This window comes from Eptesicus fuscus, chromosome 8 (genome assembly GCF_027574615.1).
Source record: "Eptesicus fuscus isolate TK198812 chromosome 8, DD_ASM_mEF_20220401, whole genome shotgun sequence".
Lineage (NCBI taxonomy): Eukaryota > Metazoa > Chordata > Mammalia > Chiroptera > Vespertilionidae > Eptesicus > Eptesicus fuscus.
Genome location: NC_072480.1, coordinates 76650521 through 76675858, shown reverse-complemented (window position 1 = coordinate 76675858; position 25338 = coordinate 76650521). Strand labels below are relative to the sequence as shown.

Here is a 25338-nt window from a genome sequence, read left to right as displayed (position 1 = left end):
TGAGGTCAGTGTCTTTTTCCTTTATCTTCAAGTTTTACAGGAAATACTTTCTATGAAGTCGCAATAGAATCTGCTACTACCATGCTTCTCCAGCTCTATAGTGTCAGCATTCCTTTGTACTCTGAACATTTTGTGAGGATTCCAAAGAGCTTTTCAAGTATTTTTAACATTTAAAAAATATTTGTCATTTTGGAAACTAAAATGGATAAGATTTTAACATTTTTATTAAATTATTTTAAAACTAGAGGCCCGGTGCATGAAAATTCATGCACTCGGGGTGGGGTTGGGGGGTCCTTTAACCCAGCCTGTGCCCTCTCACAGTCTGGGACCCTGCGGGGGATGTCCACCTGCCAGCTTAGGTCTGCTCCCCGGGGGATTGGGCCTAAGCTGGCAGTCAGACATTCCTCTGGCAGCCCGGGAGCCCTCGGGGGATGTCCACCTGCCAGCTTAGGCCCTCTTCCCAGGGGATCGGGCCTAAGCTGCAGTCAGACATCCTTAGCACTGCCTAGGAAGCGGGAGGACATCCTTAGCGCAGCTGAGGAGGCGGGGAGGCTCCTGCCACCGTCACTGCACTCACAGCCATCAGCCTGGCTTGTGGCTAAGCCAAACTCCCCCAGTGGGAGCGCATTGACTACCAGGGAGCAGCTCCTACGTTGAGTGTCTGCCCCCTGGTGGTCAGTGCATGTCATAGCAACCAGTCGTTCCCGGTCGTTTGGCTGTTAGGATCAATTTGCACATTATCCTTTTATTATATAGGATTGTATTAATAAACCTATTAAATGAGTAACATACTTTTTGTGAACAATAACTATAAGAACAAAAAATTTAGTGAAGAAAACACCCTTTAAAATGTTTTGCAGATCTCTTTTAAATTTGTCTTACTAGAAGACAGATTTTCTGTTTTTGCATTTAGTCCATTGCAACTAAAGTTTTTCTAGAAAACTTCACTAACTTGTGTGAGAGAGAATTGAAAAAGAAAACCACACCCATTTTCAGTATTATTGTAAAAATAAGTTCAACCTCTTGGATACCTGAACCATATTTTGACTATCACAATATTATTTTCAATTGGCGTATTATTTTTTTAAGTGTTTTAATTGATTTCAGTGAGAGAGAGGAAAGGGGGGGGAGGGGAGAGAGACATGTAAGGGAGAAACATTAATGGGTTGCTTCCTGTACTTCAACCAGGGATCGAACACTCAACCTGAGTGTGTGCCGTGACTGGAAATCGAACTGGTTACCTTTTGGTGAAAGGGACGATGCTCAATCAACTGAGACACACCAGCCAGGGCTGCCATATTTTTCTTGATACCACTGCCGATTTCCTTTTCAATAGCAATGTATTACACAAGTGGTAGGGGGGGGAAACACAGGAATATTTCAGATATTCCTAAAAGTTGTACTTTTAACACTACATTAGTTCTGATTGGGGGTTAGGAAAGGGCACTTTGAATATCACAGCTGTAGCTTCCCAGTTTGGAAATTTACAAAGGATCCTGCTTTACCTGCTAATTGTGCATATAAAACAATGGACACCTGAGGGCAGCATAACACAATTAAACTTGTTTGCTAGAGAAGCCTGCAAAACAAAGGAAAAAGAGGAGCTTTAGCAGAGCTTCAGAATATAAGTAATTACCAAATCAGTAGTATGCTTTTTTACCATTTAGTGTAACATGTTGGAGGAGGTGGAATTGCCATGTGGGAGAGTGCGCCTGCTGTGATTTTAATATCCCGAGATTGAGGAAGCCAGATTTTACCAATGGATCATGAGAGCTTTTAGTGTCTCGGAAGGCATCTTTTCCATAAAGCTTCTGGATTTTATACTATTAAAAATGGGAAATTTGGGATTATTTTGCCTAATCCTTTAACCTCCAAGTCAGATGCATGCTTTCCCAGCGGGTACTTGAGAGCTGGCCTACTAGCAGCTCTCCAATAGGACTGGGTTTAGATTAGGTCTTGGCTGGAGCCTGTAGGAGGTTCCATTCCCCCAGTTGTCAGGGAAGGCATGCTCAACGCAAAGAGTTGGTCACACTCGCTGAGTTTTGGACAGTAGCTGGTATGCTTTCTGGGTCACTGTTAAGAATGAAACTCTCCTTCTTAACGTTCCCCCTTTGCTCTCACTGTTGCCACTGAAGTTGGGAGCTGATTATCTGCTGGGGTGGGGAAACAATGCCTTAACTTGCAAAGGAGAAATCTGAAATTAAGGCACAGAATACATCAGGATGCCTAGTCCACTTGCATACTTGCTCATGATGTTGTCCTCAGTTAACAATGCCCTTCCTTCTAGTTTTTTCTTTTAGACCAGGGGTTGGTAAAGTAGGACCCACAGGCAAAATCAAGCAAGTAAAGTTGTATTGGAACACAGTCACACCAGTTTGTTTACATCTTCATACTAAAATGACAGTGTTGAGTAGCTGTAACAGGAACCTTATGGCCTATAAAACCTAAAAGATTTCCTATCTGGTGATATAGAAATCTATATAATTTGTCTCTTTCAGACTCTTGTCCTTAGTCCATGAAACCTTCTATTCTCCCTCAAACATGGTAGGGTATGGTTGAGGACGATTCTTTTACTTAACATTCTAAATTGGAACATGCTAAAAAACATCTTGAGTTAAGTTTTTCAGAAATGATAAATTCATCGAAGACTTTCTCTCTAAAAGACAATGTATCTTTAAAAGAAAACAAATGGAGAAAACAACTCTTTCTTTTGTATTGAAAATATGTTTGATAATGACATATAATTATTTTGGAGAATAGTCTTAACCCTTTGCACTCGCTTGCTTTTTTCTCGATTCCTTTATTCTACTCGGGATTTAATTTTTTAAATACCCCAGATTTTACAAAGCGCGACAGTAGAATAAAAAGCTGGAGTTTCTTTTCATACAAACTTATTTATTTGGATTTTTTTATATTTCAAATTATTGATACATTCAAAGAGTAATTTTAATTTCGACATCCGAGTGCAAAAGGTTAAATTTGTCTGGGGATGTGAACTCCCAGTCTAGGGATTTTTTACGTTTTAGTTAATATTTTCTCTCATTAAAGATGATACCTTACTTGACTAAATATTCAAGACTTGGGCCTACCTAGTATTTTAGGTTTTCAAATAAAATTCTTTTTGTGGATTTTCTATTTTCTATGTTATCTTTTTAGGTTTAATTTAAAATGCCTCCTGATTTTAAAGGTAATGATCCAGAGATTCATTTTCATTAAGCATCTGAGATTTGATTAGAAAGGTTGCATTGATTTGAAGGGATGAATACTGTGCCTCTCAATGCATAAGGCCTTTTCAAATCTCCATGCTTTATTCTTTTAATAGGAAGGAATTCAGAATATAAGAAAGTACTATGAAAGCACTGTCTGGGCAGGCAGCTGGCCAGCATTTATTTCAGAGCAGGCCTACTTTTTGCCAAAGTTATGAATCTGTTTAGGAAGAGAATGAATAGAACCATGACTCTGTGAGCTTCTCTGTGGTACCTATGAATCATTGAAATACAAAGTCAGTGATGAGAGTTAGCTTTGTTCACTGGACAGTGTTTGTTTGAATAATAGCATTCCATAATAACTGATACAATTTGGTTTAAACCAGCAGAAAAAAAATCCAGCTTTCTAAAGGAGTGTTTATTAATGACAAAGACTTCACTTCGTCTTACTTTTACTCTCTGATAAAAATGGTATCAAACCTAGGGAGCAATGAAACATATATGTCAGTAAGACACAAGATGGACTAATCTGACTCTTTGTTCTTTTGCTTCTGAACCTTGCCTAGAAAAATTACCAGTGAGTCAGAGGAGGGTAATAAATGGCAGATGTAAATAGCCTCAATTAGTAAAGTATTCCAGAAGTTGTTTGGCATCTTTGACCCATAGGAAGTCATGCATTTTGGTGATCTTTATTCCCTGCAGTGGTCAGACAAGTTGGGACACATGCATTGGGTGATTGCACTGATGCTTCCTTACCGTGAGGACTGTTGTTTGTTGGACTTGATTTACATATCTGTCCATCCACCACCACCACCCCATCCCAACCCAATTGCTATTGCTGTTTCACAGTCCAAGTGAGTTAAATTTATGCTAATGTAGATAATGGTGTGGTGACTATGAAAGTATTCAAAAGGCAATGCCAAATAAATGTCAAGTAAAATAAATCTGAATTTATTATTTTTTAAATTAAATCTCTTCAATGTCAGGGTGAAAACAGATGGAAGTTATTATAGTCAATACAGTTAGATAAGGACAACAATGAGACATACATTTTGAAAACAAGGGGCTAATTTTCTCATTATATATATTTTCAGTTTTTTAAATTGAATTTATTGTGGTAACAGTACAAAGTATGATTTTATAAACCAAAATAACTTAGGGGATTTTACCATTTTTTAAATGTTAAAAAAATATCAGTTCTTCATAATTAAATGATGAAAGTTTTAGTTACACCTTACCATAGACATTCATAGTGCCCTAAAAAAGCATTTTTGACTCAGTGGTGTTTAAACATATTGCTAATTCTTCTAAAAGAATTTTGAAAAAGCTAATACCCTAGTTGTTATCTAAATTTTTTCTTGTAAGTTTGAATTAAAACATAAAAAGAATTTCTGATGTGGACATTAACTATTAATATTAAAAAATAGTATTTCATTAGAATCTAAAGATCACAGTGAGGGAAGAGAGTTTCCAAATGACAAAGTAACTACTTTTGAAAAGCTGCTCCTTCAAAAAAGAATGAAAACTCTGGTAAAAAATATGGCAAAAAATCAACATTATCTGGCTTCCAACAATCTAAAGAGTGTTTATTTAAGGGGGAAAAAACAACCCAAACTTAATTTCCTTAAGAATTCTAAGCTTTGTGTTGTTTTCGCTTGCTCTGTTACCTTTCCCCTCTTTAGCTCCACAGTGATCTTGAAAACCAATAGCCTCACAATACAGTGACTATGCAAACCAGAGCCTAGTGTCCATTAGAATTGGCATTTTGGAGCTTTTGTGAATTGAAGGGAGAAATAGGCAATTCAGCAATAATGGTTTTAGACTTAAATACCCCACTTTCAATTATGCTTAGAATAACTGCCAGAATATCAACAAAGAAATAGAAGATTTGAATCCTATATAATAAAAGGCTAATATGCAAATCGACCGAATGGTGGAACAACTGGTCACTATGATGCGCACTGACCACCAGGGGGCAGACGCTTAACGCAGGAGCTGCCCCCTGGTGGTCAGTGCACTCCCACAGGGGGAGCACCACTCAGCCAAAAGTCAGCCTCATGGCTGGTGAGTGCAGCAATGATGGGGGGAACCTCTCCCACTCTGTGGCAGGGCTAAGGATGTCCAACTGCCGGCTTTGGCCCATTCTGGGGAGTGGGCCTAAGCTGGCAGTCAGACATCCCCTGAGAGCTCCCAGACTTTGAGAGGGTGCAGGCCAGGATGAGGGACCTCCCCCCCCCCCCCCAGTGCACGAATTTTGTGCACCGGGCCTCTAGTAACACTATAAAGCAACTAGATCTGACAGACATCTGTAGCACACCCACCCAGTGACAGCAGAATATGTATTCTTTCCAGGTACAAATGGAATATCCTCCAAGATAGGACACAAAACAAGTCTTAATTGAAAAGATACCAAGCCTCCGCAAGACCAGAAGACTTCACTTGTGAATTCTCTCAAACATTTAAAGAAGTTTTAATATAAATGCTTCTCAAAATATTCAGGAAAAAAGGTGGGAGGGAACACTCTCCAAAGAATTCTATGAGGACAATATTATCTTGATAAAACCAGACAAAGCTGTCACAAAACTAACATCCCTTGTGAATATAGACACAAAATCCTTTTTTAAAAAAATGCCTTCCTACTACAGCAACATATATAAACAATTATACATTTTAACCATTTGAGATTAATTAAGGGATATTAGATAGTTCAACAAATAAAAATTAATCCTCTATAATTAAAGCCTAATATGCAAATTGTTCCCTCGACCGGGAGTTTGACCGCTCACTATAACATCCGCTGACCACCATGGGGCAGCGTGGAACATGGTGGGTGTTGGCGACGCAGTGCTGGCAGCGGGTGGCAGTGAAGGCGCTGCCAGCCCTGATTGGCTCCAATGAGAGCAGGACCGTAGTGGAATGGTGGAGCAGGTGAGCAGATGGCACTAGACCAAGGCAGGGGTGAGCAGGGGCCAATCACCCCGCCGATTGCCCCACAGATAGCGACCAGTGGGGGTGGGGCCACTGCTTGGCTCCCAGGTGCTGAGGGAGAAAGGGCAAATAGCAATATTAAAATATTTCTTTTAATTATTTGCCTTTCAATATGCACAAATCCGTGCACCAGGCCACTCATATACCATACTAGAGGCCCGGATACACGAAATTCATGCAAGGGGCTCAGCCCCCACCGCCGCAGCTTTGTCCGGAAGGTGGTCTGGAAGGGCATCCAGTCTAATTAGCATATTGTGCTTTTATTATTATAAGTTAGTCCAGTGGTCAGCAAACTCATTAGTCAACAGAGCCAAATATCTACAGTACAATTGAAATTTCTTTTGAGAGCCAAATTTTTTAAACTTAAACTTCTTCTAACGCCACTTCTTCAAAATAGACTCGCCCAGGCCGTGGTATTTTGTGGAAGAGCCACACTCAAGGGACCAAAGAGCCACATGTGGCTCGCGAGCCGCAGTTTGCCGGCCACGGGGTTAGTGGAATAAAAGGGAAAGCCACCTGACCATCTCAGTAAACACAGATAAAGATTTGCCAAAAGTCAACACCATTTTATGATTTAAAAAGAAAACATAATAAGCCAGGAATAAAAGGGCATTTTCTTAATCTGAAAATGAGCATGTATGAAAAACTCATAGCTAAACTAACATACTTGATGGTGAAAAACAGAAAACTGTTCTCCAGATTAGGAACAAGATGGGAATGTCTGCTCTTGGCCACTTTGATATAATTATTGAAGATTTTAGCCAGTGTAATTAGACCAGAAAAAGAAAAAGTATCAAGATTAGAAAGGAATAAGTAAAATGATCTCTGTTTGCAGAAGACCTGATTTTATAGATAGAAAATCCAAGAAATTTATAAAAGGAAAAAAAATAAAATAAAACACTACTAGAACCTAAAAAGCAAATTCATCAAGGCTGTAGAATTAAAGTTAAATATACAAGATTTGTAGCAGCAATGGACAATATGAAAATGAAATTAATTTTATTTACAGTAGCATCAGCAATACCAAGATACTTAAGAATAAGTTTAACAAAATTAGGTCAAGACATTGACATTGTAAACTACAGAACATGGTTGAAAGATACAAGTGAAAAATTACCCCATGGTTATGGATTGGAACACTTAAGTGCACACTCTTCAAAATGATCTTAAGATTCAACACATTCACTATCAAAATTCAAGCTGGCCTTTCTCCCCCCCCAAAAAAATTGATACGTCAATCCTGAAATTCATGTGCAAATGTAAGCGACCTAGACTATCTACCATGAAGAACCTTGTTTGATCTGAAACACCTGATAAGGATTGGGAAAATTGAGATTGTCTTTTTTAATATAATTTGTGAAACAGTAGTTTTCATTAAAATTCCTTTCTGTGCTGTGAATGAAATTTCATCAGAATTTAGAACTGCAGATTTAACCAAATTATGGGAAATGTCTACCAAATAAGTTAATTGGCAAAGCCAGTTCTCATTGTTCAGACATTCATCCATCTTTCATGTGAAGCCTGACGCTGCCCTTTTTGCTGATGGAAGAGGCAAGGTTTTAAACTACAGTGTTTTAGCACTTGCACTGTAATTAATTAGATAGCATGGTATGGACAAATTGTTTTGTTTTATAAATTAGAAGGGCAATTGTGAAAGGGGAAGTGGCAAGTGATTGCTTTTAAGACACAGAGGTATATCTGTTCTCAGGCAGATCTGTGCTTTTGAAGGTACGGTTTTGTACACATACTAGTACTCCCTTTAAAACCATCATGGCTTTGCATCCCTTGTAAAATCTTTTAACGTAAGGAATGTGCTGCCCCAACTTGAAGACTGGTCTTCTACCCGACTCTTAGTCTTTTATGAATAGAATTGCCTTGCGGAGCATGCATTTTATTTGTATGCATGTTATGTGCAGGGATGCTATTATGTTGGTATATTCAGGTTCAGTTGGGCCACATTTTGGCAGAGAGCCCATGCCTGTGCTGCTCATTTGTATTCTACATCGCTCTCCTGCACTCAAGATAGATTTCTCTTGGTGTCCAGATAGAACCTCCAAATCCTCCACAATTGGCAGCTTTTACTAGCTGATTAGAGCTGGCATAGGAGGTGGCTCTCTGTCGTAGCATTTTTATTAGTTTTCTGTCAGCCTACCTGTGTCTTTTTGTAGTTTAGATTTTTCTAATTACATTTTGTTTATTCATGTGATTTTTTAAAAAAAACAACAACGTATCCTTAAGTCAGCTTGAAAATGTGTTTGGAGACAGTTCTACATGGGGGCCTTGCTTTTTATTTTGTGAACAGAAGCTTTGGTTACCTTTGTTCTTGTCTGTTTTTCAAGATTATTTCAATAGTGAACAGCTGGGGAAGATAGAGTGACTCCAGAGCCACTGGATAGGTTTGCTTATAGCTTCAGAGCAAAGGGAGAAACTTACTGCCCATTACAAAGATTCGGGTTCCCAAAGCTCAGGGATCCTTTTCTATATCTCAATGCACTACGTGTGCAGGTGTCAGCTGGCCCTGCTCAAGTTGCTCTGGAGCAAGAATATGCTGATATTCTGGCTACTCCCTTTGTAATAAATTTGTGTGACTCTCACCCAGGAGTCTTAATCTTTCTGCCAGTATTCATGAGATTGTGACAGACTAACTTGTTAGCTTGAAAGTAGACTAAAATCTCAGATCCTTCATAGTTCTTGACAATATGTAGGAAATACAAATAAAAAGGCAAATAACTATCAGAATTCAGCTCAGAAATGTCATTTTTATCCATGTTTTTCATTAAAATCAACATTACATATTATTTATATAAATGTAGCATGTATATTTTCCTTAGGTTCAAATAAAGGTTTGGCATAATTTTGCTATTTTAATGGCAATGTTAAAAGTATAAAAACCATCTGCTTTTCTTAAGCATATAAATTTGTATTGTGTGTATGGATGGATATATACACATACTAGTATATTGGGGTATATGTGTGTATTCACGCTTTGAAACAACAAATCAATCTTGCATTGCTTAATCACAATTTTAAGAATCTCGGTTTCATAGATGTCATTATGATGTATTATTTGCCTCTATTCCAGAATATTGGAAAGAAGATGACCTGCCAAGAGTTCATTGCAAACCTCCAAGGGGTCAATGAGGATGGTGATTTCTCCAAGGATCTACTGAAAGTAAGCATTGAGATACTGGTTTTTAAACTATACTTACGTTTATATTTTTCTTATGCATCTATTTCTCTCCAAAATAGACAGGCTAAGGATCACATAAGTATTTTGGTTTGTTTTGTGTGGCGTTTTTGTTTGTTTGTTTGTTTTGTTTTTTTTGCTTTTGGTTTTACTGTTGATGTTTCCACTGGGTCTTGCCCTTGATGCAAAGTACCCTTCAATTAATAGCTCCTAAAAGTCCACATTATACTTATTGATTGTAATCAATAATACAGACATAATAACTAGATTTGGAGTAATTGGTGATACAAATAGTTGGTGGGCAGTTTTTGATTTATTTATAAGCAGACTGTCGGAATTTGAGAGCGGTCACAAAGATACGTTCACTATGGAAACAAAAAGCAGGTGCAGACTTTATTGGAAGCAGGTCAGACTGTATTCAGCCCCTAGTCCCACAGGCACTCAGGTTGTCTGTGGAAATAGATTAAATTAAGTCTGAGTAATCGTAGAATGCCTGAATTGTTTACACTCGGTTTTATCATTGGCAGCAGTCAGAGTGTTTTTCCGTGTCACTAGGCTGTTTTCAAGGAGACAGTTTGAAAATCATAACATTCTACAGAAGCATAAATGAAATGTGCATTTGATCAAATACAGCATAGTGATTGATCATGAATGTGACTATTTTAGAAGTTCAGGATAAGAGATGTATGTTGAAAATGTGATTTTTACAGAGTTCTGTTTGTTTCTAACCTTTTTAAAAACTTTGTACACATGTAGATTTCTTTTGAAATCAGTTTCTTTGAATGAATTTGCTAAGAAGGGTGACACATTTGAATCACGCGTAATATGGAAATGTACCAGTTAAAATATAAGTCCTTCATTATGTTTTATGTGACTTTTAAACTATATAAACTGTGTAGAATAGAGTTCTGCAAGACATATATACTGTGGAAACTGAAAGAAGTTATAAGAATATGGTACAGTGAAATTGTTAGTCTTTCTACACTTGATCTTAGCCAAAAGGCCGAGAAGCTATAGATTGTTAGTCTTTCTGACTTTCATTGCAGCGTTTTAAAAAATTACATTATGAAAAAGACCCAGGAAGGAAAGTAGCTTCAGCTTATTATATAAGGAAGGCATTTTTTATTGAGGTATAATTGGCATACAAACATTATATTGGTTTCAGGTGGACAACTGAACGATTTGCTATTTGTATATATTGCAAAATGGTCACAATAAGTGTAGTTAAACATTCATCACCATACATAGTTACAGAATTTTTTTTCCTGTGGTGCGAACTTTTGAGACATAACTCTCTCAGCAACCTTTAAATATGCAGTACAGTATTATTAACTGTACTCGCCTTGCTGGATATTACATCCCATGACTTGTTTTCTAACGGAAGTTTGTACCTTTGACTCCCCGTACCCATTTTGCCCACTCCTCTACCCCCTGCCACTCGCAACCACCTACCTGTTAAGGAAGGTATTTTTTAAGCTGTTTTTAAATAAAGCAAATGCTGCCATTTCTGAAGCTACAATCCTGAATGGGAAATAAAAGGTGTTGGATTGTGACATGATGAATATGTTCTGCATGTTCTTTGAAGCTATACTGTGGATACAGGTTAACAAGTCTGTTTTCAGTCTAGCTGTATTAGCATGGAAAATAATGGAGTCTTTCTAAGGGAGGATTTGTGAGGCTTTTACCCAGTTATGTCAGAAATGAAAATTGACAGGAACATTTTTCATGTTGAAGCTTTTAGATTTTAGTGGTATACCGCCTTATGGTAGCGTGCGACTGTGGGTAAATTATTGCGCAGCTGTAGAGCATGTTGGATGGAGCTGTCTGAAAGCAAATGTAGTTACCATCCAGTCCAGTGGCTACTGTTCACCTTGGGTAAACATATGTTCGTTGATTTAGTCTGCCAAGAATTTGCCGGGTGATTTGTTGCCATTGTACAATCAAGATCATGTTCACAAACCTCAGGGGAGAAAGTGTGTGTTATACTATTCTTTATTTACTGTGAGAAGATGACAGTGAAATGGCAGTGAAAAATGACAGTGGTGGTTAGCATGGAAGTTGTCAAGTAAAATATTGATTTCCTTTCATAGCAAAGCCCAGCCACACAGTGACCCAAGATGAGTTTTTCATTTTAGTAGGAATCTGGATTTTACTGCAGATTTCAGCAAGAAAAGGTTTTCTTCAAACCATTTTTGTTTTATTTCACTCTTCTGTCTTTCTTTTCCCTTCCCTCCTGTCTCCTCCCTGTGACCTCACCACATCAAGACAGTAACTGATTCAATAAAATATGCCAAAACATCTGGCCTGTCTCATGGCTCTATAAGGCCTGCCCATCCCAATGCTGTAGTTTGCCTTCAAGCATCACTGGGGACAAGGTGGAGAAGAAAGGGAAAGGGGAGGTTCTACGTTTGGTTATGATAGATTTAATAAGGTATTCCTAAGACTCTCTAATAAATAGTAAACCTCTTAAGGACATGACTATAGAGGGATGGGAATGTAAAATGTGGGCCAGCTCTGGATTGGAGGCTGAACTTTCCAAAAGATGGATGATTGTGATTATGGATTAGGGAGCTATGCTGATTGGGTTCTAATCCCAGCTTCTATCTCTTACTAACTGAGGGATGTGAGCAAATTCATTTAAACTTTATCTCTTGATTTCCTCATCTGTGAAATGGGAGATTTTATTAGTTCTCACCTCATCTAGTTGTTTTAATCATTATAACTTTTGTTTAATATTATTTTATTTGTTACCTAGCTCAAAGCATGCTGGAAAGGGACTCCATCCCTGAAGGTATTTGAACCTTAAGATATTTTACATCCCTGCTTAGCCTAAACACACATATTCTCTTGCTCTTTAAAATGAACCATCTGAGACTTTGACCTTGAGCATTTCCTTCCTTTGTAGTAAGATTTTTAATTCTTGTTATTAATGGCTTCCTTTTTTCCTAAAGACTAGTTGGTTCCAAAGAAGAGCCATAAGAATCCTCCACAAGAGGCATTTGTTTTATAAAGTCTGTCTTAACATTGTATAGGTACCTTATATGAAAGAAGAGAAGAAATAATCTATATATATAAAAGCCTAAGTGACCGGCCGACCATTTGACTGTTTGACCATCCAACTGGTAGCTATGATGTGCACTGACCACCAGGTGGCAGATGCTCAACGCAGGAGCTGCCAAGCTGCAGTGACTTGACAGCTGCATTTCTTGGGTGATGCAACTGGAACCCGAGAGGAGGGAGCCCAATTCTGGTTTGCATCACCTGAGAACTGCCCTCTCACAATCTGGAACCCCTCGGGGGGATATCGGAGAGCTGGTTTCAGCCTGATCCCTGCAGGCCACGCCAAGGAACCCCACCAGTACACGAGTCTGTGCACTGGGCCTCTAGTATAAAATAAGAGAGAGGAGCCAGTGAAAAATGGCATTGGGACATATAGGATCAAAGGTTAGTTACAGGCTGCACAAAAATTACATTTTGGGGAGAATGAGGCTTTTGGCAATTTAACATGGAAACTCTCATTGTTTATTATTCTAGTTTTCTTATTGCCACCTACCATTTCATACTCAAATAATGTTCTCCTTAATATTTTTATTCTACCCAATAGTTAGGTCTTTACTTTTTTTCCCTGAGCAGCAGTTGAATTCAGTAGGTGCCAAGGGGAATTAAAGTAAATAGCTAAAATAATCTTTAATTTAAGAATATTTATATCATCTTAATGATAGAGAGGACAGAAACAACAAAACACCTAAGTCTTTCAAAATGATTCTAATATAACTAAAAACAAACACTGCAATGTGCAAAGTGTTTTAAAACATACCTCCTCCTAAACCTAAGTACACAAGTAGATTTAAGAATAATTCCATTTAAAAGGCAGTCTCACTAGAAATCATTAAAAAACAAGGTAAATAAATCTTGCTTGGGCAAGTCAGTAACATGCCACCCTTTCAGGCTTATGATTAGATGTTTGACTTTGCAATATTCTTTCTAAATTTAATTTTTTGGTAGAAATTGCTTGCCTCTCCTTTACTTGGGAATTTATTAACTTTGAAATTAGCTTGCAGTCAAAGGAAACCAAAAGTTTTTTTTCACTCTCTCAGGTCTGTAGTTAATGGTGAAGAGAGAGTTCGGGTGCAGGGTAGGAGGGGAGAGTGGCAGATAAATTGAAAAAATGTAAATCAGTATGCCCAACTTAGTGAAATTTGCATGCTTCATTCCATTAATAGAATGATAAATAAATTGTTACATAGTTTATTGGGTAGAATCCCAATAAAAGTTCTTATTCAAATGCATATGTTTGCCCTTGCTTCCCCAAAGGACAGAATTTAGGTAAGGTTCTTTTAAAAGAAATTTCTAAGTATATATAGATTACTTGCATTCATTCCTTAATATATGTACTTGGCTGAAAGCATTGTATGTCTTATTTTAAATGAAGTTTATTTCATTTGCTATTTTTAGGGCAAAATAATTTGTGAAAACAATGGAGAAATTAGCCAAGATGGTAGCATTTAAACAGACACAAAAGATCAACAAAGAAAAACACATTTTAAATAAAGATTAATGGGTCTTGTTGGACAAGGAAGAAACATAAGTATGAAATATAACGTACTATGCAAGCTCATAACCATTAGTCTTTTTAAATGTATTACAGTTGGATATAAGGGTAAGCAAAAAAAAAAAAAAAATCCATTAAAGGTTTAGATATAAGCAATTTTTTATAAGCTCAAACTCCAAAAAAGACTTGTTTACACAGTGACAACAGCTGTAGTGATTCTTCTAAGAGAGACCAAAGCAGGTCCGGCTCTCTAACAGAGTTCCATTTCCCATTCTGATTGGACCCTTGCAGCCAGGGAGAAGACTGGACATTCAACACTGACAATTACCCTACTTTTCTTCCTACCAAAAGGAGGACCTTAAACAGTATTCTCCTCTATGTTTGCTCTCTCTCTCTCCATCTATCTTTGCTTCCAATATTATCAGTGAGGACAAGTATAATGGGAAATCCAAACAAGCAGTGATGGGCAACCTTTTGAGCTTGGTGTGTCAAACTTCACCAAAAAACTGAGCATAACTCGGGTAGTGTGTCACTTTGAGGAAAAAAACATTATTTCGCAAATGTTTCATCCTCGGCATGTGGCCGCCTCAGCAGCCGCGTGTCATCAGAAATGGCTACGTGTGTCAGTGCTGACACGCGTGTCATAGGTTCGCCATCACTGCAAACAAGAATAAGTTTTATCAATATCAGTATTTTGGTTGTGATATTGCACTATCATTTTACAAATGTTATTGTTGGAGTAAACTGGGTAAAAGGTGCAAGAAATTTATAATTTCTTACAAACTGCATGTGAATCTACAATTGTCTCAATAAAACTTTCAAAAAAACAACAACAAATTGGGACAGTTTCTCTCCATTCAGCCAGAGACTTATGTATCAAGTAAAAATTAGATTAGCATAATGAAATTTTATTGCTCTTGGCCTTTCAAAGTGCTGAATGTCATGATCAACAGCTGAGAAAGAACTATGTAGCAGCATTAAAGACAATGGTGTATTGAGAAAAAGGCAATGGGGAGTTTTTTGTTTTTTTTTCAAGAGTTGAAAACTGGAAAGTCACATGAATCTATTTATTTAAAAATTATTCCTGTTACTCCGGATGTTGTGGAGAATTGTTTGGAAGGAAGTGGGACTAGAAATAGAAAAAAACAGTAAAAAAATGGTTTCAGTTGTCCATGGGAAAAGGAATGGTGTCTTGGATGTGAGTGGTGATCATACTGAGGGAAATATATTAGCAATGGAATTATTTTGTGCTTAGTGTTAAAGTTTATTTTGCAAAATTACTTTCCCAGATTGCCCCCCTGTCCCTTCCTCTATCCACCTATATTCTAAACTACGTGGAGTGGAAGAGCAATAAAAAGTACGGTAACCCTAATAATTCCTTCTGAGTTAATGTTTGATTTGTGAGGTCAAATGTAATGGATGGCTTCATGGCCGTGTGAAGTGGTTAGTGGCAGATCTGAAAAGCAAGCCCAATATTTTACCTTGGCTGGCCACTTCACATTTCTGTTTTCTCATATATAACATTGGTAATAAGACCTTCCTCTAAGAGTGACTGTGGAGATTAACACAGTGATGTGTGTTCAGCGGCTGGCATGGTGTCATCTAGAATGCATACAGGTGAGCTCAATGTTGGCTTGTTTTCTTAGCACTGCTCTAGTGTCTGTGTCTCGGCTCTGAGGTTGTCTTAATGCTGCTAGTGACTAGTGATAGAGCCTCAGGGTGATAATTCCACCTCGGGGTGCCTTAGTTCCCATGTGAAATAAGATATTGGTCTGGGCCCATAATTTTCAGTTCAGGCTTTTGTGGTCCACAGTATCCAGTGCCCACCCCTCCCCTGTCACCACTCCCCACCTGGACCAGAGCTTCTTGTTTTGTTTTTCTTTTGCGCTCAAACTTACTCATGCACTGTCGTTTAAGCAAAATATTCTAAGGGAAAGAAGGAAGTTGCAAAAACTTTATACATGGTCTCTAAAGATCTTTTCAATCTACATACTGGGAAGGTTCTTAACATCACTTATTTCTTTTTAAACTCAAATCATCTCTCAGTATATTTTTATATCTCTAAAGCTTTAACTTTTATATTTCACGTATTAGTTTAGACAAAGAAGTGTGTGTGTTTAATAGTGAAAGTTCAGATTTAAGTCCAAGAAAATTACCTTGGTGGTAGCAGCATTCTCAAAAGATTACTCCTAAAGAATTATAGAAGGAAGAAGCAGGCCCAGTCTGAAAAAAAGTGTGAACTTTTATTCTTTTTATTATTATTACTATTACTAGAGGCCCAGTGCACAAAATTCGTGCACTCAAAGGGGGTCCCTCAACCCGGCCTGTGGCCTCTCGCAGTCCGGGAGCCCCACGATGAATCACCCTGCAGAGGGAGGCTCTGCCCACCCACCGCAGCCCGCCAGTTGGTGGCCTGGGCCTCTCTCTTTGGGGCCATCAATCGTGGAGCCCCCCTGATCGATCGCCCCACCAGCTGGTAGCCTGGACCTCCCTCTTTGGAATGATCGCAGAGCCTCCCCGATTGATTGCCCCACCAGCCGGTGGCCTGGGCCTCCCTCTGCAGGGAAATCATGGGGTGATGGTGGGGGCCCCGACCAGTCGCATCGCACCAGCCTTGGCTGACCTGGCGCCAGTGTGTGTCATAGCGTGATTGTCGGGACGGTCGATCTGCTATTAAGCCGTTTGGTCGATTTGCATATTATGCTTTTATTATTATAGATTTTACTGATTTGAGAGGGAGAGAAAAACAGAGTGAGAGAGAGTAAGAGAAAGAGAGAGGAAAAACATCAATTGTTGTTCCACTTATTTATGCATTCATTGGTTGATTCTTATGTGCCCTGACCTGGGATTGAACCTACAACCTTGGCGTATCAGGACAATGCTCTAACTGACTGAGCTACCTGACCAAGACAAGTCTGAACTTCTTATAAATGAAAAGCCTCAGTGAATTCTGAAAAATACTTGATCTGAGTTATATTCGGAGTATGTAGTTGAAAATAGGAACTTATGGGTGGTATTTAAGTGCAGCTAAAAAAAGAGCATCAACTGTTGCCTAGAGTAGGTGCGCTCTTTCAGAGGAGGTCATGGAAACCTGGTAGCAACAGTATCTAGGGAGGAAAAGGACTTGGATGCTTATCCTGATATAAGCAGGAGAGCCTTTTAAGAGAAAAGCTTTAAAGATTGTGGCTTAAAATTTGGACTATAGCTTTTTTTCGGTGAAATAAATCAAGCTGAGTTGCAGAGATTCATGGTGTGTTTCTGCTTCTACTTTCCCCATGCTATTGTTTCCAGTGATGTGCTCGTCATGGCCAGAATAATGACGCTCCCTTTGGTATGGTTCCGACCTTGAATGAAAAATGGTGGTAATGATGAGGATAATACTGTGAAGTAGCTGAAGATCCACAAATCATGTTTTAAAAAAAATCTATCAAAAATAAGTAGATTAGAACATTTTGACAGAACAGATGCTGCTTAAAGAGTACAAACAGATTTTTAACCAAATAAAATAAAAGTTTGACATGGGGAGGTAGTAATCATTAAGAGTACTGTAATGGAATATTAAGAATTCCTAGATAGGTTCTATTTTTAATTTGACCATGAAGAAGTGCTACAGGATTTTATATTCAGATGCATCCATAGAAGTTAGAATGTGTGTTTGAACCATTTTGTAAATGTCATCACATAGTTCATCAAGGTTGCTGCTCCTGCCGAAACCGGTTTGGCTCAGTGGATAGAGCGTCGGTCTGCGGACTGAGGGGTCCCGGGTTCGATTCCGGTCAAGGGCATGTACATTGGTTGCGGGCACATCCCCAGTGGGGGGTGTGCAGGAGGCAGCTGGTCGATGTTTCTCTCTCATTGATGTTTCTAGCTCTCTGTCCCTCTCCCTTCCTCTCTGTAAAAAATCAATAAAATATATTTAAAAAAAAAAAAAGGTTGCTGCTCCTATCACTCAAGCGTGAACATGTAATAGTGATCCGAATGTAATGGGTCACATAGTGAGTTTAAACCATCCTCCTTCTGGGTAGGATGTATCAGTGAAGATGGGGTGGGGGACGGTTCCTCGGGAGCAAAGCACTTCTTTGAACAGGCCGACAATCCAATGGCAAATGAGCTATCATAGCAGATGTTCCTTCCTCAGCACGGTGTTTACCTATCCATTAAGGTTACACAAAAACAACTTTTAATTTAAACGCATTTGTATATATCTGTGCAGTAAAAAAAACAACAAAAAAAAAACACAATCTATAAAGGAAAACGATGTGCTTTGTGGTTTTAGTAATGTTTCACTTATGTAAAAGGTCACTTGTCTTAAGAAGACTGAAAAAGTTGAAAACACAAAACAATAAAAATAACTCTGAACAGCCACAATAAATGGGTATCACAGAGTTTGGCCTATTTTTTAATAATAACCACAATTTTTACCTCAAAATTTTGGCCCAATCTTTTCCCCTGGAGTATCCTAAGCACGTGGCCATATAGACACAGGCAAATACCAATATGCAAGCAAGTGCTGAAAACGGGGGCCTGGGCTAGGCACCTGCCACCGATCTTCTCTGAGCCAGGTCTTCAGCAACAAGGCAATAGCCACATCCAGTTGATTTTTCTAAAGAAAATTTAATTAAAACAGCCATTTAGGTTGTTACTAATTTTTTAAGTATTTTAAATCAATTATTTTGAAGAAATAATTATGTTCCCAGTTAGTCATGAATTAGGAGGATGAAGTTGGAGGAGTGCTATTAGTCAGCTCTATGGACGTTAGCAAGAAGTAATTTCATAATGAGATATAGAGAAAATGGAACTTTAAAAAACACTGGGTCACTAAATCGAACAGCTGGAGTTGTTTTGACAAAGGGCAGGCAAATTTGTGTAGTCAGTAGCTTCTCAGAATGGCTGTATTAGTGTGCAGCAGAGTAGTGGATGTACTTAATGAGTCATCAGAAATGTTACATTATGTTTACTTAGTTTGATTAAGGAGCTAGGGAGTGTGAAATAGATTTGGAAAGACTGCCAACAAAACTATTTTATAAAGCTTTTGGCATTTAAACAAATTAGCTTCAATCAGAAGATCTGCTAATATAGAATAATTCATCTCTCTACCCCAAACATTCTTGAACTCCATTCCCTATCAATGTTTTTTGTTGTTATTTTAGAGCTTTATATTTCTTTTGGTGGTTTTATACATTTGCCCACCCCTCAAACTTTCCACAAGTGGTGGCATATCTTTTATGCTATAACTAGAGGCCCCTTGCACGAATTCATGCCCGGGTGGGGTCCGGCTGGCCTGCCCCCCGATCAGGGTGTGGGGGGCCGATCCGGGGTGGGGCTGGCCCAGGGGAGGGGCTGTGGGCGGTTGGCTGGCCGGCCCCGCCCCCTAATCGAACTCCCGGTGGAACTCCCGGTTGAGGGGACAATTTGCATATTAGCCTTTTATTATATAGGATGTAGCTTCCTCAGAAATACCAGGAAACATATCTTCCCAGACCTCACAAGGATGATGCAGGAACATGAAATCTTCCTCTTAAACTGTGCCTCATGGTCAGGGTAGACACACATTCCTATGGTTCTTCCTCCTCACCTTACCAGACTACATGTTAAGAATTCTGCTACCTTCACATTCTTTCCCAAATACAAAACTATGTTCATTTCAACACTGACATTTGAAGAAGAATGCAAAGGGATTTCAGTGCTTACTCCTGGTAGAAGTCATTTCACCATGAGGTTGCTTAATTCTAGAAGTAATTATTCCTTGAGAATGCAACATAGATAAATCATTACTCTACTTTTCCTCTTTTTCTTTCACTTCCAGAAACATAAATCAAAGGTAAATCTGTGTACCCAAAATATAACTCGAAGAGTTATTATTTGCATTCCCAGTTGTTAGTCTAGTCATATGTTGTAGACTTAGGCAAAAGGGACATTTTTGAAGAGTTATGGGTAGCTATGCAGTACTTGCATCCTCCCATAGCCACATCAAAATTAAAACTAAACTACAGAGCAACCATCATTCAGAACCACCTGAAACCTAGCTGAATGAAGGCCTACAACTAGGATTTAAAGAAAAAGCCAGATTGAGACTGAAAAGCAAAGTTCTTTGTCAGTTGTACTATAATCAGCCATATAACCATGCCATTTTAAGTTTTATCATTTACTGACAGTCATTGTTTTACTCTGATGCATTTGCAAATGGGTTTCCTCTTAAAGATTCATGGAAAGGACTCTGACTTATTCTAAAGCAGAGTTGTTTGAGAATAAATTTTCAGATCAGACCTTTTAACTGGATGCAGATTTACAGAAATCTAAAGATTAACTGGAAATACTGGCAGATGATGTGGATAAAGAAGAATTGACCATATGGGACTGAATGAACTGAGTGAGGATAATTATTATTTTTATGACTTTGTTCAAAATATTGCTGATTTTTTAAAAATTTGTTTTCTAGATAAAAGGAAACTTGTGGGTTTTGGGGTTTTTTTCTTAGAGCAGTTTGGTAAAGTATACCTCTGTAAGCAATACTGAAGCATTTATATTTTTATCCCTACATGATCACTCTAGAATTTGAAAACTCTTAATGAATATTATTGAATTTTCATATCGTTGCTTGCATGAATTCAATGAGAATTTTTTCTATTTATAACAATTGGAAACTGGTTTTATTAACCAAGACTTTGAGTGGCGTATCATGTTTGAGAGACATGCATAAACTGTGGATGTCACCAGAAAGCTTTAAGGAATTAGGATTAATTTTGGAAACTAATAAAAGCCCTTTGGAAAATCTGCCTGGTACCTTGCTTATTTACATGGTTCATGGCTTAGTTACCATCTTTCCAGGTAGGGAACAAAAGTTGCTTTCCTGGGATATGGCAAAGAGAGAACCTCAAGGCATTTTGAGGTAACCTTGAGAATTTGAGGATTCGCCCAAATCTGTGGTGTCACACGCAGAGCCTTGATGGCAGCTATGTGGCTTGACTTCTTCACCTACTGCTTGGCTAATTAAAGTTCAGCCTTTGAGATTCCTTATGAGGTTCCAGCAAAACAGATTTAAGAAAGCCTGTATGATCAATTGCTATTCTTGTTGTATTTATGCAAATAATCAAGCCGAATTTATTGAAACTAGACTTATACAGTAAATAGTCTTAATTCTATTATCTTGGAGAAAAATGAGGATTATTTTAGGGAGAGAATTTGTTTTTAAATAGAGTCTATAAACACAGTTGTGGATATTAAAACTCTATTTCAGTTCATTGTCTTTCACATTTTACTTTTCACCTGTAAACTGAATTATTCTAGTTTCCTTAGGTATTTGGCTATAACCCTCTGAACTAATGTTTCATTTTTCTCCCATCCTTTGACTTGGAGTTATTGAGAACCAAAACTTTCCTGAGCTTGCAATTGCAAATAGCAGCTAAAGGACATAATATAAACTTCAGAAGAATCACCACAACAGCTCATACTTATTATTAGTCCATCTCAGTGATGATGCACTGTCAGCCATGCAGAATTCACCAAAAGCACCTGATGACATCATCAGAGACATTCACACAGCAGACAAGTAGTCTCTGTCAGATAGTCACCGCCTGCCTTCATTCCAGCAAAAGAAACCTTGAGCCTTACATCCAGAAATATTGACTTGACAGCCTTACAGAATCAGAAACTGGTTTATAATTTGCCTGATCATTAACCCTTTTCCTTCTGTTTTTATAGACACACCCCTTATTAAATACCTGATTGCTTACATACAGAAAAGAAAGAAAAGAATTATGGATTTTGAGAACATAAGAATTTTGATTAAATGATATTACTTGTCACCTGTGCATGACTGCCTCCCTTCCCTTATTCTTAAGGGCAGTGACTGTGTCTTGTTGGTCACAGTATCCCTTATACCTAGTGTGATTCCAGGGCAAATCAGATGTTCAATAAATACTTGTGAGGGGAAATATTGTAGTTTTATATAAAACAAGGTTCAATGATTTCTGCCCATGGATAGGCATTGTGAGCTTATGTGAACAGTTTGATGTTGTATATAGAATTGTGAATGTGTGTGATTGTATATATAATTTTTTTTTGAGAGAGAATGAAGGGATCCATAACTTGGATCAGATTTTCGAAGGTATCTGTGTTCCTCAAAGTTTTGAGAGCTATAGACATGGAACTCTCCCAAAGTGGAGACTTGTACCTTGTTATTTCAATTACAATAAACAAACAAAAAAAACCTAGGGGAAAGGATTTTTCTTTCACCAGTGCACATTGTTATTCACTAAGGCCCTGCTATGAGCCAGAATCGGTGCTGGATCTGGGTGCGGGCCTTGATAGGACAGACACAGGCCATGACCTCAGCTCAGAATTTGGTAGGGAAAACAAATGTTGGATTCATGGTTATACAGATTATAAAATGATGTATTCAAAATTATATACTAATTGTGTTTAGGTATAGAAGGCATACATAATAGATTTGCCATGTATGGCAAAAGTCAGAAGCTGGATCAAGATGAAATTTGATAGGATTCATGAATTCCTGTTTTGGTAAAGATTGTGCTAAATATACTAGGGAATGTAAAGATGAGTAACACATGCATCCTGCCCTGAAGGAATGTTTAATGTAGTGTCGTCATTCTCGGGCTGCACAATAAAATCATTTGCAGTGAGGGGAGAAAAAGTAGGCGACTGACATTCTCACTCAGATGGGAACTGCTAAAATGGTATAGACACTTCAGAGAAAGGTCTTGAACTTTCTTATAAAATTAAACATATACTTACCCTATGATCCAGCAATTTAAGAAAAATGAAAGCATATGTCACAAGAGTATTCCTTACAGCTTTATTCATAGTATACCCAAACTGGAAATAACCCAAATGTCCCCCAGCAGATGAATGGGTAAACTATTCAGACAATGTAATACTCAATAAAAAGGAATGGAGTGCCTGCACACAACATCAAGAATGAAAGAAGCTTTATGCAAATGTTTGCAAGGAGGATTTTGTTTTATGAAGTTCTAGTATAGGAGAAAGTCAACAGTGGTTTGCTCTGAGGATGTGAGGATTGCAATTACCTGGGAATGGGCATGTAGGACCTTTTTGGAGTGATTCTACTATATATCTTCCATCACTGGCCCAGGTACCCCAAGAGCCCAGACCTGGCCTTTATTTTATATTTTATTAAATTTATTAGAGTGACATTAAGATTATATGATACATATATGTATGTTGCATTGTTTGCTCACCACTCAAAGTCAAATCACCTCATAGATTTCAATGTTGGGGGAAATGTCACAGAGCTATCAGCAAAAAGTTGCTGTCTTCTTCTTGCTCTCCCCTCATCCATTTCAGATCTCTGGGGGTGGGGCCCATGTGCATTTTAAAAAGCTCCTCAGGTGATTCTGATGTCCTCTGAGATTTGAACTATTAAATAGAATAAAGTACAAAAGAAAGTGCATTAGTTTTCTATTGCTGTTGTAATGAATTACCACAAACTCGGTGGCAAGAAACAACACAGATTGATTACCTCACCATTTATAGGCCAGAGGTTGGCTTGGATTCTTTTTCTGCCCCAGGTTTCAAACATGACAAAAAAATCACGGTGTAGGCAGGCTTATGTTTCTTTCTGAGGGTGAATCCACTGCCAAGCTCATTCAGGTTGTTGGCAGAATTCAGTTCCATGTGGTTGTAGGACTGAGGTCCCATTTCCTTGTCGGCTGTTAGCTAGGGCTCATTCTCAGCTTAGAGGCCACCTCCCTCTGTCTTCATATCCAGAATAATGGGTCAAGTCCTCACTCTTCATCTCTCATCTCTCTCTGACCTCCTTCTTCCTCATCTATCCTCTGCTATTCTCTTTTGGTGCATCTCTGAGTGATAGTTTTATCTTCCTCTTGTGCTTTGAAGGGTACATTTACACTGGGTCCACTCACAGAATAATCTTTCTGTATTAATCTTCATTTTATCTGCAGAGTTCCTTCCCAGCAGCACCTAGATGAGTGTTTGATTAACTAGGGGTGAGAATCTCGGGGGTGGGGGCAGCATCTTTAGAGTTCTGCCTACAAAAGAGAGGTAAATATAAAATACGGAGGGCTCTCAGATTAAATATAAATGACTTCCAACTGGGGAACATCTGAGAAACCGCATTTGAAGCAGTAGCATTTACTTATCTGATGGATGCTCTGGAGCCAGAATACATAGGAGTAATAGTTTAAGTGCCCATGTAGAGAAAGAAAAGGTGACGTGTACGATGCACTTAGAATAGCCCTTTATTCCACGGATGCTCTCCTTGTGTGTTACACAGAGCCCTTCAGGCCACTGTAGCATGAAGTCAGAGGCTGGTTTTTATTTAGATCAAAGGAGAAAAATAGGAAGAATGTCAGTTACACACTTAATGTGTAGAAATAATATGAAAGTCTCAAAAGTTATATTTCCATATCGTTAAACTTTTCAAAACTCCAAACCTACTGATGAAAACCAGGGAATGTGGCTTTCCATAGAAATCTGGTGCTTCCTTTGTATTTCCCACAGCACTTATAACTCTCTGACCATTTTTGTGAACTTTGTACCTGCTCTATGTGGATGGTGACACCAGGGCAATCTCAGCTTCTTAGCAGAGATGCCCTGGCCCTGGGGCATCAGTCAAAACACTTCCTTCCCCGCCCAGGCCCTGGTCGGGGTGTGTGCAGGAGGCAACCAATCAATGTGTTTCTCACATTGATGTTTCTCTCTGTCTTTCCCTCTCTCTTCCACTCTCTCTAAAAGATCAATGGATAAATATCCTCGGGTGAGGATTAACAAGCAAAACACACAGACACACATAAAGCTGCAGCCTTATTAACTGATTTTTAGAAAATAATCCAAATAAAGGAAAAATACTTTTTAACTGTATTTTTACCTATTTATAAGCTTTTCAAAAGGTTTGTGTATACCTTTTTATTTTGAAAGGCATGCATGTATCTATACAAAAAAGCCTTAGAATATCTCCTGCCAACCTTTTTAAAATACAAAGGATGTAACTGCCCATGGCCATTTGTATGCAGCCTTCTAAAGGATGTGTCCATGAGGGCTAAAAGAATGAAGCCAGCACAGCTAGCTGGTGTTTGTTGGCAAAGCTGGATCTGAGAAATAAAATTCAAAAGGGAAAGTAAGGTGGCAGAAAGCCAAGGGGTCTTTTAATGGGGATCAAACATGTCACTTTCCTTGTGTGACTCACATGTTTCTCGCTAAACTTCTGGAGCACACTTAGCATTCCAGATTCTTTCTACACCTCTCTTCCTATCCCTTGCCAGTGTGTGTGTTCTTCCTCTTTCTTCACACCTTCCACCCACGCCTGGTGTTGGTCATGATGATTAGAGAGGCCTGCCAAAGGAACCCATTCTTCTTCTGTGTCACTTGCTACGAGCTTTGAGGGGAGTTGCCAGTTAGTTTTTTCT

At 38.5% G+C, this 25338-nt stretch overlaps 1 protein-coding gene across 3 annotated transcripts in view; it reads left to right on the top strand.

Moving 5' to 3' along the window:
- PSD3 (pleckstrin and Sec7 domain containing 3) overlaps positions 1-25338 on the top strand; it is a 264762-nt gene that overhangs the window by 66951 nt on the left and 172473 nt on the right. For all 3 annotated transcript variants that reach the window (XM_054719991.1, XM_054719993.1, XM_054719992.1), the window contains 2 exons: positions 9277-9366; positions 12137-12172. In XM_054719991.1, coding sequence (XP_054575966.1) covers positions 9277-9366; positions 12137-12172 — 126 coding nt within the window. The remainder of the gene's footprint in view (positions 1-9276; positions 9367-12136; positions 12173-25338) is intronic.